The 14,465-nt window shown below is 39.2% G+C and overlaps 2 protein-coding genes across 2 annotated transcripts in view; one reads left to right on the top strand and one right to left on the bottom strand.

Annotated features, from left to right (window-relative positions):
- Positions 1–6: 6 nt before the first annotated feature.
- LOC146488233 (lysosomal acid glucosylceramidase-like) lies at positions 7–5,181 on the bottom strand. The gene is made up of 6 exons (XM_085122410.1): positions 4,830–5,181; positions 3,559–4,027; positions 2,516–2,773; positions 2,001–2,121; positions 1,386–1,520; positions 7–807 (listed from the first exon to the last, which is right to left on the bottom strand). Exons 1-6 carry the CDS (start codon positions 5,173–5,175, stop codon positions 559–561), a joined length of 1,578 nt encoding a protein of 525 aa, XP_084978536.1. The 5' UTR covers positions 5,176–5,181; the 3' UTR covers positions 7–558.
- Positions 5,182–5,474: 293 nt separating this feature from the next.
- LOC146488231 (uncharacterized) overlaps positions 5,475–14,465 on the top strand; it is a 17,387-nt gene continuing 8,396 nt past the window's right edge. Inside the window, exons 1-5 of the mRNA XM_085122402.1 lie at positions 5,475–5,638; positions 8,539–9,105; positions 10,104–10,174; positions 11,549–11,790; positions 13,206–13,336. Of these exons, the coding sequence (XP_084978528.1) occupies positions 5,475–5,638; positions 8,539–9,105; positions 10,104–10,174; positions 11,549–11,790; positions 13,206–13,336 (1,175 nt within the window). The remainder of the gene's footprint in view (positions 5,639–8,538; positions 9,106–10,103; positions 10,175–11,548; positions 11,791–13,205; positions 13,337–14,465) is intronic.

The following is a 14,465-nucleotide window of genomic DNA, read 5'->3' as shown; positions in this document are numbered from 1 at the left end:
CATGTCAAAACCAAACTATCTCTGTAGCTACCCAAAAACCTCTTATTTTCTCTCAAAATCATTGCCAGCATCTGTAGCTATTGACGGGCTTGAGTAAGAGGAAACTTGTCGTGTTTTTCGGGGTCCCAAATGTTCTTTAAACTCTCCCAGTCTGCATGCACTGTATATTTGTATGTGGTCCGTAGTAAGACATCGCAAGAATAAACCTTGCTTTGTTGTGACAAAATGGATTCATAGAAATGGCCTTTCAGACCAAACATGAAATAAATATGGAGTTAAACACAAAATCCACAGTTTTGGGCATTTTTCAGTCACCTCGGCCTCCCTCTTTCACCAAACCCTAACTTCTTTGTGGTTGCTATTGGAAATCACTTTCAGAAATTCAGTCTTAACCTACCCAAATATATATATAATTATATTTTTATCCCCCCATTTGCATCTGTGTTTATTTTTTTCGTCCTACCGCAAATCATTGCAAATATCTCCTTGTATATCACAGCCAAGATGATGTTGTGACAATTAACATAAAACAAAATGTCGCAGCTTGCTCTAGCCATTTTACCAGATGTATGTCTGTATTGAAGACGCTGGTACAGTTTCTCTGATGATACCAGCGTCTGGATCATGAATTTCCAGTGCAATTTCCTTGTCTTCCGTGTTCAGCACCACAATGGCTGTTGAAGCATAAGGCCCCGGGGTATTAAAGCCAATGAATTCTAGATTTGACTGTTGATTTGCTGTCACGTCAATCCTCACTGAGTCGGCTGGCACAAACTTGCTAAAATGACCAAGGTGGTAGAACATGGGCTGCAAAATCAAAGCAGTTGCCATACATTTCAGTTTCATTTTATCACCTCTACAGCTATGTACCAAATTCACAAATGAGTTGGTAGCGCACTGCACCGGCATCCCAAACGTCATGGGTTGGAATCCCGTTCAAACCTGAATATTTTTCAGGCATTCTTTTCGTAACTGTTTACATTGCATACATAACTGCGAGTGTCATTCACTTATTCCTTCAATTGTCAGAATTGCTACCACAGGATTCCGAAAGAGATGAGCATTCAATTTAATCGTATCCAGCTCAGCCAAGTTTAAGCCTTTTACCTTTTAACTTTTTATTTCGAGAAGAAACAATTATCATTCAGCCAATTTACAACAAAGCAAACACCATCAGCAGTTGCAGGTTGCGGAAAAATGCAATCAGAGAACGTAAAAATATAAACTGATTCCAGAAAGAAGTGTTTTCTACCTAGTATGTAATCTTCACTTCTAAAACAAGGAAGCATATTTCAGGAAAAGAACTAAATAAATATACTTCTTGGAATGTTCCCTGGGAGGAAGACAGGATAGATGCAGGATTTAAGAAAGTGTGGTTATCGCACCTGTTTGTAGAATAATCCATTTTCAGCGTCAACAATAATTGGTGAATCTACAAAGTTCTTCACCCAGTTTGGCCCTCCTTCCATGTTCAACGCTAGATTCCAGTCCACCCAACCGGTAGACCAGTTTGATAAGTCCTGAAAAAAAAAATCACTTTGTTCGTCAAAAAGAAGATATTAAATAATACATATTTTGAAACCAAAATAAGACAACCACCTTCATCAAAGTCAATTTTTTCCAATTAACATTCTTAAATTTAGTTCTCACATTTATGAAGGGATATTTATGATTGAAAACCTTGTTTCAATATCCCTAAGAAAAATGATAACCTTGTGACAGTTGGTCAGAAAAAAAATCCATAACTTGGCAAATAATTAACAATAAAATCTTATCCTGCGAAATCGCACGGAGTATCCCCTGATACTTAGCTGACAGGGGTGTAGGCCGAGTAGGCCAAAATCAGGTGATATTCCGCAACATTGAGCAGGAAAATTGATTCAACTTGTTAATAACCAAGCACAGTTTATTGCATAAAAGCTGGAGACAGTCTTATCTTAGGAACTGGTGATAATTCAACACCATCAGGACAAGCCTGCTGCTGTTGATAAGAAAAATACCTCAATGATGCTGTGACTGTACTGGTTTCCTCGTGACCAGTCTCCCAGACTGACCCTCGGTGGTTTGGACGTCTGCGGATCAGCACAGGCTTCAGTGGAAAGGATAAAGTGCTCAGGAAACCTGGAACAGAAACTAGTTTGAGGCCCATCACAAAACGTACGTGGAATATCATTAAAAACCACGACCAGCGCTATAGGTAGGGAAAGATTCTGCTCAATTCTTATTGGTTGAAAAAGTAACGCAAAGTTTATTAAGAATCACAGAGAAACAATGGCAAAGCAAGCGTTAGACTTTCTCAAAGTCGCTCGCTCGCTTCTCTTTGAATGGACCTGGCGCGAGCTCTCGTTCGCTCGCGCTCCGCGCTCGCTCATTTGAGCTCTGATGATCGCGCTTCGCGCTCTCTAAGCTCCACTTGTAAGCAAGTCTAAGCAAGCGTTAACTACTTTTCACCTTCATTTCAAGATAAACCGCTCCATTTCACTGGACATGTAACTATATGTACATGCATGCTTACTTGTTATGAGTATCAGTCAGCACAGTTGTTGGGACGTATTTATCCAAATACCAGTGGACGCCAATCCCAGACACATACTTAGCAGCAACCGGATCACTTAGAATGGTTTGTGCCCAAGATTTCAGAAACAGCCGCTGATCATCAAGCATGATTATTTTGACATCACCATGACCTCTAGCAGCCAGCGTTGGTCCAAGGTCCTCCTTGATAAAGTCCCTCTCCATTTCAGCTGTATATCCCATGCACTGGAAAGAAAAGCTGTTGCAAAACGTATTTCTCAGTTCCATGAAAACGCATGACGAAGTGGTCAGAGATGTGGATTTTTGCATGCAATTCATTGGCCTCTTGTTCAAGTCCCCATACCCCTTGCTGTCGCTGCCGACCTAAGCGCCAGAGAAATTTGTTCCATGGTATTCATGCTGCCCATTAATCCTTAAACATTTAATAACATTTCTTTCCAAAGTGTTTTTTTTAGTTTTCACCATTTCGTTCATTTTTTTTTAAAATTAGTATCCCAGTTAGTAAAAAGAGTGAAAAATCCATTGACACCATCATCATCATCATCATCAAAATTATCGTCATCATCATCGCTAAGGAGACCTTGGGTCCTATTGATTCAGTGTGTACTTACATACCTAGAGAGGCTCCCCACTTCCCACCTAAGCTAGGCATAGTATTCTACAGAAGATCTAGATATGTACAGTTTTTGTTCACTTCCCACACATTTCCCAGCCAGCTCCACCTTGCCCTTTTTTAACAGAGAAAATAGGGCCCAGCAAGACCGAAGTTCTTTTTTTTTTATTTTCTGAAACATTTCTGTTCCCCCTGCCTCTTTCCACACTGCTTTAACTTACACAAAGTATGGTACTGGAAACAGATTTGTGTATAGCCTTCCTTATAGTTGGATTTTACCCTAAATGCCTGCTTACTGTAATACGCATTTTAAATCAGGAGGGCTCCATGACTTTGCACCTTGGAACTCAGTTCACACCTCTATGCTGCATATTTCATGGCACTTTTTAGATAACAAGCCAAACACTTACAAAGGAAGAAATCCATCTGATGGTTCATTTTGCACTGTAACCGCCTGGATCTCTACTCCTTTCTCCTTGTATGCCTCAATAAACTTTGCAAAGTATAGTGCCCAAGCTTTGTGGTATTTATCTCCTGCTTTGCCCTTCAACTGGCCAAACCCTGTCATCTTGTCGTTTGTTTTCATCCAAGCAGGAGCTGACCAAGGACTTCCAAACATGGCTATGTTTCTCTTACTTTTCATCCTTGCATACGATATCAGAGGAATCTTTAAATTTAAATCTTCCTGAGCAAGGCTGAAGTTTGCCATCTCAAGATCACCAGCATGATCATTGTAGGAGTATGGTCTTGTAGAAAAATCGCAGCTGGCGATAGGGATACGTCCAATAGTGTACTCAATACCATTGTCAGAGAAATATGAGTCCAGAAGTTTCTGCCTCAGAAAGGAGCTGATGTTGTAAATATTAATAGAAGCAGCATCTGATAAGCAAAAGAATTAATAACAGTTCAAAATTATATTAATTTCTGAAACTACATCTATTTCTAGCCTCAACTTAGGCCAAACAATAAAGATTCTGAAATGTTTTCTATCCTCCACCTCCTTCCCCATTTCTTTTTTTGCTGGCGTTAGGGCCCTTTGTGAAGCTCTAACGTAAGCCTGGTCGCCCAAAGCTGATGTTTCATCAGTACTTTGTCAGGCTGAGCGTAATCAGCCAGGCACTAGGGTATTATTAAGTCCTTGCCCAGGCATGAAACTTATCCAGAATAGTAGTACATGAGCAACCTCCTTTGTGGCTGTCAGGGGCTGTCCATATTACACTGGGAGGTGCACTATAAGAGAAAACTGTCAGATTAAGCAATGTACATGTACGTACGCTTACGTAACCCACAAAATCATCATTTAACCCCAATAACATTTTAACTCCTTATGCATAGATCAAATTTAAACTGTTTTGACATGGAGCAGCAGGGGAGCAGTTAGTGGAAACTCATTGACACTACTGGAAAGTACGTCTTAAAATCAAAAACGTTGCCAAGAGTAAGAGTGAGATGTTGAAAACACCCGCAAATTACAGTAAGTCTCGAGATTTTACAGACGTTTGTATGGTGGGGGGCAAGTTTGTGCCCCTTGTAAAATTTCGCGTCTTTGCAGAGCTATATCACTTCTATACTTGGCAAGTTTACTAATTTTAAGGCGCCCTTCCAGTAGTGTCGATGGATATTCGCTAACTGGTCCTTGTGAAAAGTTTAAAAAAAAAAACGTGGAAGGGTACATGCTGACCTGTAAAAGCACCTCCGAACCCTAGGATCTTTTGAAACTTAACGCTGTTATTCACCGCGAGCTTGACGGTCGTTTCGTCTGATTTTACGCCCAAAGTCTTGTTAAAGCTTGCAGTCTTCAATTTGAAACGATCCCCAGCTTTGGTGCTCGTGTAGACGGCATATTCTTGAGCGGAGAGCGGCTCTCCCGTACTGAACGAATCGCAGAATTGTTCAGTGCAGACGCAAACTGTACCCTCATGTCCAAAATCTTTGCTTTTGCACCTGGAATACACTGGCGGTGTAATAGCGTTCGATAGAGCTAATAAGTAGCCCGCTAGTGCAAGAAATATTGAAATATGTGGCATGATGGTTCTGGAAATATTGGGAAATCCTACCCTGAAATATCACAAGATGTCAAAAATCGTCAGGCGTTCTTTTCCAGTCTCCAGCGCTATCCGTATCGTGACTATTTCATATTTCACGCAAGTCCTCGGACAGCAGCACTAATAAAAGAGATCAGCTTCAGTCGGTTATTTGATTTTAAAAGTATAAACCTCCTTGAGGAAACAAGTTCCTTCCAACCACAATAAATAACTTTTCGCTAGAAAAATTTGGAAGCCGGTCATGTGTCGGTCACGAGTCTCGCGTGACACACTTGCTTGCAATGCATCTCGGGAGCTCACAACGCGCCAATTTCAACAACATATTCGGCAGGGCCGGGGGCCGTTTTCAGCTAGCAGCTTTTTATTTTAAAGATTTTTATTCGATTGGGACGTATATATGTATGGATGAGGAGTTATTTGTGGCGATCGAGGCGGAAAATTACGGGTAAGTTCGTTGTTGATTAGCTACAATACCTGTACATTTCATTGCTTATATATCATGCATGCAAGCAGATGCAAGGTTGCAATCAGACCGATGTTGTACTTTCTAGTTTATCCTATTCAGTTCTATTCCGTTCGAGGCATTTTGCCAATGGAAGTCTAAGATTTTTATGGCTCGCAGTCGTCTTACAATTCCACTACGACCATCACTTTATAATTACGGATCTGGAGTCGGACAACACATTGATCTTCGACTCATAAGTTTAATCTAACAATTTTTCCCTCACAAGACTTTAATTACAAATCCTTGAACCAAGTCTCTGATCGGCATGATTTGCAAATTAACATTTTAAGCCGATCAGAGAGATACCTTATTATTAAAAACTGGATAATTGTATAATGCAATTGGCTTAGAGGCCATGACATATGAGCCATAATTGCTGGATCGAGAAACAGCGACCATTAGTTATTAACAATCGTTTTTGTTTGTTGCTAGAAAAGCGAAATCAGCAAGATCTAGCAATATTTCTTTATCAATTGTTTTTATTGAAACAATTTTCCACTTAAACTTGTTGGATATAAGATGATGATAGCCAATTTTGTGCTACATCCCTCGTTGGCTGTCTATCATCTCTTATAATCCATCAAATATTTTCGCTCGCGCGCGATTGGTCTAAACGCCTCACGTGACCGAATATACCCCAGCTAAAACTGGGGAATATCCGAGGATATTCCCCAAGTGATATTCCCCAATTTCAAAAACTTCAAGGAGCGTCAAGTTTGCAATTAAAATGAATATCAAGATGGGGGAAAGGTTTGCTTTTGTGACAGAAGAAGAGATAAACCTGCTAGTCGATAAAGCAGTATCAGAAAACAACATACGCTCTAAACGTTTTTGACGGTAAGCTGTTCGTTAACGAAATGTTGAAATACTCAAGCTCGTATTTGCGACATTTTCTCTTGGTTTGACTCTGTTTAACAGTCCTTGAATTAAAAATGTGGTAAAACTGAAAAATATGAAAGGCGAAAAGTTTTAGCCCATCTCATTTAAGAGTATTTATGGTTTTCTTTCAGTCTGGCGAAATGAAAAAGCCATCAACAAGCTATTAACCGAGTTTTATTAATAAGCTCGAAGCTCGCTCACACGACGGCAAATATTACAGTTGTAATTCAATGAGAGCAATTCGTGCTGGCCTGGATATAAGGAATTTAAATAACGAAAACATAAATTTCAGTACCATTACTGACAGAGTTCAAACAGGTAAATGATGTTATCAATAATGCTCACCTGGTCGAGATCGCTCGCGAACATAAAATCTCGTCCACGAAACAAAAACCAGCCATGATACCCCGAGATGTCGAAATTCTCTACGAAGAGAAGCAGCTTGTCCTACTCTCGAGCAACAAGTTTAATCCTCAGTGATTGTGAACGACTTCGTTGCCGGCTCCATTCAATGTCAAGTTAGCAAAGAAAGCGCTTTGATGGAATCCAGCAAAAACAACCGGTGGCGTCGTATTCGACTGCAGGTTCAGCTTCGATTTCTTCACAGGTCGTTTTCAGCTAACAAATTCCACAATTGTATTTTCGAGTGCTGCTCCAATTGAACACGTCGAAACACGAGATAAAGGAAGAGAACGACAAAGCGCCGGCTGTTTCGTTGACGGCAGTTTACACTTTTTACGGAATGCGATACTTTACAGTTTTTCGCTTTCAGTGATCTTTAGCTTGTTTTTGAGAGGTAGTTAGATTCCCTGTAACCTTATCCGCCACTTGCATCTTGCTTTTGTCTTTCAAGGAATTAAACAAGTTTACTTTCCTTTCAAATGTTTTACCTTTTCCCCAAACAAACGCTTTCGACCTGAAGCGAAATCTGACGTGGAGACGTGGAGATTTTGGAAGCCAACTGACAAACTTTGACGTGATTGACATATGACAGAATGGCAGATCCTGCCGATTCCCGCGAGATTCCCGCATGTTGCGAAAAATATTTGAAGGATAATAAACACAATAGCCTCCATTTGACTTTAAAAATATGCTCAGATATTTTTCCTTGGACATTATCTGCTCCTTGAAGCTCACAGTTTTCCTCGAGCTTCGCTCTCGGAAAACTGTTCGCTTCGCGGAACAGATAATGTCCGCGGACAAATATCTGAGCATATTTTCGCGCCAAATGGAGGCTATTGTTTATATATCCAACACACTACAATCAATTCCCCTTAATTAAGGTGGCCGAACACAGTTTTCTAGTATACATGTGTTAGTAAACGTTATTTGGAAACTACGTACTGCTTGGTTCCCAAAATTAGCATGGTGCAAGGTTAACTAAGAAGAAATATATTTTGATACTTCTTGTTGAGCTACATGTAGGTACTATTGCCATGGCAACACAGCGAGCTATTAAACGCCCATAAATAATAGGTTTCCTTTATTTTTAGAAAATGCATGCATTACTGTCATACACTATACTAACCCTCTAACAAAAATGGCGAGCATAAATAGAGTTTGATAGTTGCATGATTAACGTGTGGCTGTGCAGAAATTTTGCCTTAAGATGCAAATGTAATGTACTTGAATGTACACGTATGAAATCACAACCTAAGTGACATGTATCAAATGCGTTGAACTGTCATGTTGTGGTAATTAATGATTTTAAAGCTGTCATATTAGACCTTCACCAGCAGCCCTTGTTATTAACTGCTAGACTGGCTGGATATTTGAGACAGGACACCAACGACTCACAAAATGTATATATTAACCCAAAGTGGTCTAACTTCTTGTTAGGGACCACCTCCCGTTAACTAAGCTGCTCTGAAATATTTTAAAATTTTATATCTTTTTAGTTTACAAGTCATCAAGCACTGACGCCCAAAATAAGTACTTCCCTAAAACATTGTTTTTTTTAGGCTTGCAAGACAACTTTTAAAAAAGGGTGCAAAGGCTGATAGTCTTGTAAGAGATGGTGTGAGTCCACTGCACCTCATAGCTGGACACGAGACTGAAGAGGCCAGCAATGTTTTGGAGTATTGCGCTCAACATGCCAACCCAAATGTAAAGTCTTCTGAGGGGCTCACCCCTGTTCATGTTGCTGCTCTGTGGGGAAGGCTACAAAACTTAAAATGTTTGATCAGTCATGGGGGTGACATAAACCAAACTGATGTCGAGGGGAACAATGCTCTAGACTTTGCCCGCACCTCAGATGAGAGCAATGCAACCGCATGTTTAAAATTTCTACTAGAGGTTGAGAGCTCCAAACCTGAGCTTGATTTGCATGTGGCACAACAGGAGCCAGCATCTGAGAGTGAATTTACAGAGTCATTTTACACTGCTATTGGAGAGGGAAATGATAGTGTGCTTGACCAGACAGTTGTGACATTTCCAAAATTACACCCTTGGAATGTCAGAGCTTGTGCAACTGACTTTGACACCACTATCATCGATGGCTTTAACAACCTCAGTGTTGTCAATCAAAGGTAAGTACTCAGACTTACATGTACAATTAAACAGGGTCAGTCATAAACAAAAGAGTGGTCTTTGTGATATAAATATTTGAGACACAAGGTAATGTCAAAAGCACATGCATCCCGGTTCAGAAATTCAAACTAATATTTATTATTCCAAGTTCCAAAAGGAATTGTGCTTAGGTCCAGTCAGATACTTTAAACACTGAAAGGTCTGAGTCAGAGGAAGACTAAATTAAAGTAATCAAAGGTAATTCTTTCTCTGTAGTAGGACTACATGATATACAACTGTCTAAGCTCACCCCAAGTTAACTTCGATACTAGGTGTGCAGAATGCCATTTGGTAGTGGTTAAAGGTCATCACGCTCATAACAAACTCAATACTACATCTGTTTGTTGATGTAGTATTAAGTAACAGGGCTACACTACATGATCAAAGTTTGAGCAACATGTTGCATTGAAAAAATAAATGGTAAATAAATAAATAGATAAATAGATAAATAAAAAGAAAAAAGAAGCTGCAATCTAAGTTAACACTACCTGGAACATCATGACCCCATCAAGGGTAGTCGGCCATTACAGGTGTTTCAGGTCACAACCCATAGTGACAGCTCTTTGCAGTATGTATTTAGCTTTTATTAAGTCTCATTTGAACAATTACTATTATGATCCAGACCCCACTGAGCCTTCCCTTGGCCAGGATGAACCAAGTGATAGGAAAAATGCAAAATCATCAAAGTTCATTTTGATTACCACTCAGTTTCCATTGTTGTCAATGAAATCTTTCCACCTTCAATTATGAAGTTTAAATTGAGTAGGATGTCTATTATTAAACATGAGACTTCTCTACTTTTAGAGCTTAAGACAGGGCTCCCCTTACATGATTACAAGAATCATTGCATGTGCAGTTTGTTGTGGATTACCTGTGAAACCACTCTATCTTCTTGGAATTAGAGTGATTTCTCAAAACTTACATTTTATTGTCCTTTTTTCTTTCCTGATAACATTAGCTTTTCAGACTCTGATGAAACTGTTGTTGAGGGAAACAGCCAGCTTGGGGAAGAAACAAACTCATATCATGGTGGGTATAAACGTGTACACGACTTGAAGTCCATGGCTGACATAAGCAGCTGACTGCTGGTTGGTATGGTCAACAGATACAGTGAAGAAAGCTGGTTATTCAGAAATTAAATAGACAACAATCATGGAATATGTTTAAAGAGTCAGATTCCTGGAAACCTTTTTGAAACTATTTAATAATTAGACTGCAGGCAGTCTCTTTCTTTTCCTTTTTTTTTTTTGTTGTTGCTGTTGTTTTTGATTGAGTGCAAAGTTAAGAAATACGAGCGTTGAAGTCAGGAAAAGTTGTTGGCATGGGGGCAAGGAAGGAGAAAGAGACATTCTATTTCTTTCCTCTCCCCAATTATTATTGCTCCTCATATTTACCATTGATTTGCATAAGCTATTCATTTTAGCTCACATGCACAATCTGAGGACAATAGGATGGCTGCTCGCAGTCTATGTTTGATACAAGAAAGATGAAGGAGTGTCGAGCTCCATCACTTGGTGACATCCCTATATGTTCTTTCCTTCTTTTCTTCACACTCCTTTTCGCTTACAATATTATTAATTTTAAAAAACAATGCTCAGCCTGCTGCCTTTGAGTTGCTAATCATTTTCACTGTACCTGTTGTTCAAAAAAAAAAAAACAGTTGACAAGTTACAGGATGTTGAAATGAATCTAAATACAAGACTTTTTGAGATGACAAGAGAAGCATTCTTTCAAATGAGCCTTAAGACTTGCTAAGCCTTGCTAAAAAATTTGAGACTCCAAGACAGATCAAGACCATGTGACCTGTGAATTAACTAAAAAATCTATTGTGAAACATATTTTTGGAAAGACGATTTAACATCCCTTGTTATTGAGTACGAAAGTGATGATGTTGCAAAAATTAAATTTCCGAAATTATGGGATTTGTTGAGATATTTTGAAAGAGCACGATGAAAATGCCTACTGCCAAAAAATCATCATCTTATTGCAATTTGGGGGTGAGATAATAGTATTAACATTGTTATGTTAAGTCAGCCCCATGCAAAACCTTGTAATTTTGTCTCTGTTCTAAATGTTTAGCACAGAGACAAAATTAGAAGGATTTGTATGGAGTCATTGGAGCAAAAAAGTCCCAATATCTCACTCCCAAATTGCAATAAGATGCTGATTTTTGGCAAGTAGGCATTTTTTTCATCATGCTCTTTGTGAACTTCTAAATAAATCTCATAATTTCAAAAATTCAAATATTTGTGATATCACTGACTTTCACTGCAAGTCAGTTATATCTTGATTTTTGCTCAGTCAGTTATTGTCTACAGTTCTAGCATCCATGGTTTCTTCTTTGATCCCTGCCCTGGAAAATCTAACCCCACAATACTGTCTCTTCATGTTTCATAAACGAAGACCTTGATGACGAATTTGGAGACACCACCATCTTCTATGACTGGAAAGAATGCTCTATGATCGATCAGACGTCCTTCAATGAGTCCATCGTCATTCCTGTAGAGTTTACACATCTTACTATAACTGAGCTGAGGAAAAAGCTGCAGCAGTTTGGTGAATATCCTGGGCCTATTACACCTGCTACAAAAAATGTGTACGTAAAGAGGCTGGCCAGATTACACAGTGGCGAGACACACTCTAAGGTATCAACTGAACTGTGCTTTGTGACATATGAAATGTGACCCGGTCCGACACCCAGTCCTGGTACCAGTCACCAGTCACCAACGGTCAACCTTTCGCTACTGCGCATACGTTTTGCGCATCTCGAGAACCTCTGATTTCTTGAGGTGCCTTGAGCTATTTTTTTTTTTTTTTTTTTTTTGCGGTTTATCAGGATTATGCGCGAAAAGAAGATCTCAGCAAGGGGAATTGGAATCCAATAAGAAAATTGGGGTAACCACGCATTTTTCAGAGATAATTAAGCTTCAATTTGGAAATCGAGTCCATACATCATTATGTACTTTAAAGCCTTTTAGGAGTATTTCCACTTACTTTTAATAGTTATCTCTGAAAAATGTGTGTATCCCCCAACTTTCTTTTTGGATTTCACACAACAGCCCTTACAACGATCTGCTTTTCTCGCATAGTCATAAACAGCGCAAAAATGCATCTGTATTAGTAGGCACCGTCCTTATAATGAACACTTCTATTAATAATAAGGTTTTTTAGCTTGTAATAATAGTTCAAAATTCATGAAAACTGTTCATAAAGATAATTTGGTTAAGATATTCGAGTGTTGACATTTGGAGCGTTAGACTTTTGTCATTCTTTTTACAAGTGAGTTGATAACTTAAAGTAAATTGGCCATTGTAAATTAAAGAGATTCCAGTGCTAATGTTTCGAGCGTCAGCCCTTCGGAATTCGCTCAGACCAAGGGCAAACGCTCGAAAAGCCAGCTCTCAAATCTCTTTACGATGGCCAATTGACTTTAAGTTATTAAATTTAAATTAAATTTTTTAATACTTATATAGCGCCCTTTAACATCTAAATGATCAAAGGCGCTTTACAATCCAAGAAAGCTAATTACAAATCAAATCAAATCAAATCAAATCTTGGTTTTTGAGGAGAGGGGAAAACCGGAGTACCCGGAGAAAAACCTCTCGGAGCAGAGTAGAGAACCAACAAACTCAGCCCACTTATGACGCCGAGTCCGGGAATCGAACCCGGGCCACATAGGTGGAAGGCGAGTGCTCAAACACTGCGCCAACCCTGCTCCCCAACTCTGTTGATAAACCAAACATTCGTTTCTACTCCCCACCGACACAGCACCGCAGTTTCTTTAAGAATCTAGCCTCCCCCCCCCCCCCCCTCATCCATTTTTTTTTTTTTTTTTTTCACGACTGCTCTTTCTCTCAGCTTTCACCCTGGATTGTGCATTATACCTCGCTTGTTTGGCCAAGGTACAACTTTCTGCTTTATTCTCTCCAACTGCCAAAAACGTTCTTAGCATGGTACTGTAGTTCAAAATTGACAGAAACTTCTAATTTACCAATAAATTTTCTGTTATTTTCTCCAACAGTAAAAAGAAATTACATTGATACATTGTATTGTCTTTCAGGGCTCACAATATGATGAATTTTTGCCGGAAATCCGTAAGCACATGGAAGGTAGAGCAGAAACCCCAGATCTGTGCATAGAGGAGGAATCCATGTGCGAGGCATTTGCCCAAAAAAATAATTGGAGGGAGGGGTGAGTTACTACAATAGAATGCCTGAATTCCGGCTTTTTCATGAAATGAAGTTTCTCACTCTTTCACACCATAACTTTGCAATAGAAGCATTTGTAGGCTGCGCTTAAATGGTTCCTACGTATCAAAAAACAGTTTTCTTTAGCGCATCTTGTTTTTCAACTTATTTGTACAGTGGAACCTCTCCTTACGGCAGGGTCCGAAATTAACTTTTTTAGGCAGGCGCCAAGTGGCGACTGAAATTTTTTTTCAGTCGCCATATGGAAAAATGTGGTCGCCAAAAAGCAGGAAAAAAAGTGTCATTAAAAGTTTTCCTTCGCAGCGAAACACAAACCAAAATTCTTGGTTGCCAGATGGAAAATTCTGGTAGCCAATTTTTCTTTAAGAATCAGAACGAAGAGAACGCGTTTGCGTTTGGGGCCCCAGTGGCGATTTATAAACAAAAAAAAAAAAAATCAATCAATCAATCAATCAATCAATCAACAACTTTATTTAAGTCTCAATCTGAATAGCCGAGCACGAGTGCCCTACTAATTGGGGAGACTAACAAAAAATGTAAAGTAAAATCTATTCAACTAAGATTAAGTAAAGTTAAGAAAACCTAATAATTAATTATCATTAATTAACACCTAAAAAATTATTTATTTGACAATTAACTAGATAGATGAACAGCAAGAACAACGCATACATCCGTCGTCCAACAGAGAGCTGACGTCAAACTTTCTTATAGCGATTTTAAAGTTGTTCAAAGTTTTTGCGGATCTAATGTTTTTAGGCAGTTTTCCCCATAATTTTGGTCCAAGGTAGCGCAGGGAATGTCATCCCCTCCATTCTTCGAGTTGTCACAGAGGGTTGAGCCATGAAGGCATGAAAAACCATGAATACTTCGTTTCGCACCTTTTCTTCTCTCCTTCTACGCGTTCACAACAGAGCAAAGTGTACAATGCAAATTTGATACAGACAGCAAAACACGTTTGGCATCGGATGTTATTATGTGCAAATCTCACTCAGGCCTCGACCAAAACATGGAGCAAATATTTGCTTGTTTTACAGGACCTCACTCACCGAATATTAATCATGTTATTGACCTTTTCCCCGGGGTTGAGTAAGTTATTCCCTCTCGCCAATTCC

The sequence above is a fragment of the Pavona decussata genome, unplaced genomic scaffold, assembly GCF_977016875.1.
Source record: "Pavona decussata unplaced genomic scaffold, jaPavDecu1.1 SCAFFOLD_11, whole genome shotgun sequence".
Taxonomy (NCBI): Eukaryota; Metazoa; Cnidaria; class Anthozoa; order Scleractinia; family Agariciidae; genus Pavona; species Pavona decussata.
Note: the sequence above shows the minus strand (reverse complement) of the source record. Positions and strands in the feature narration are given on the sequence as shown.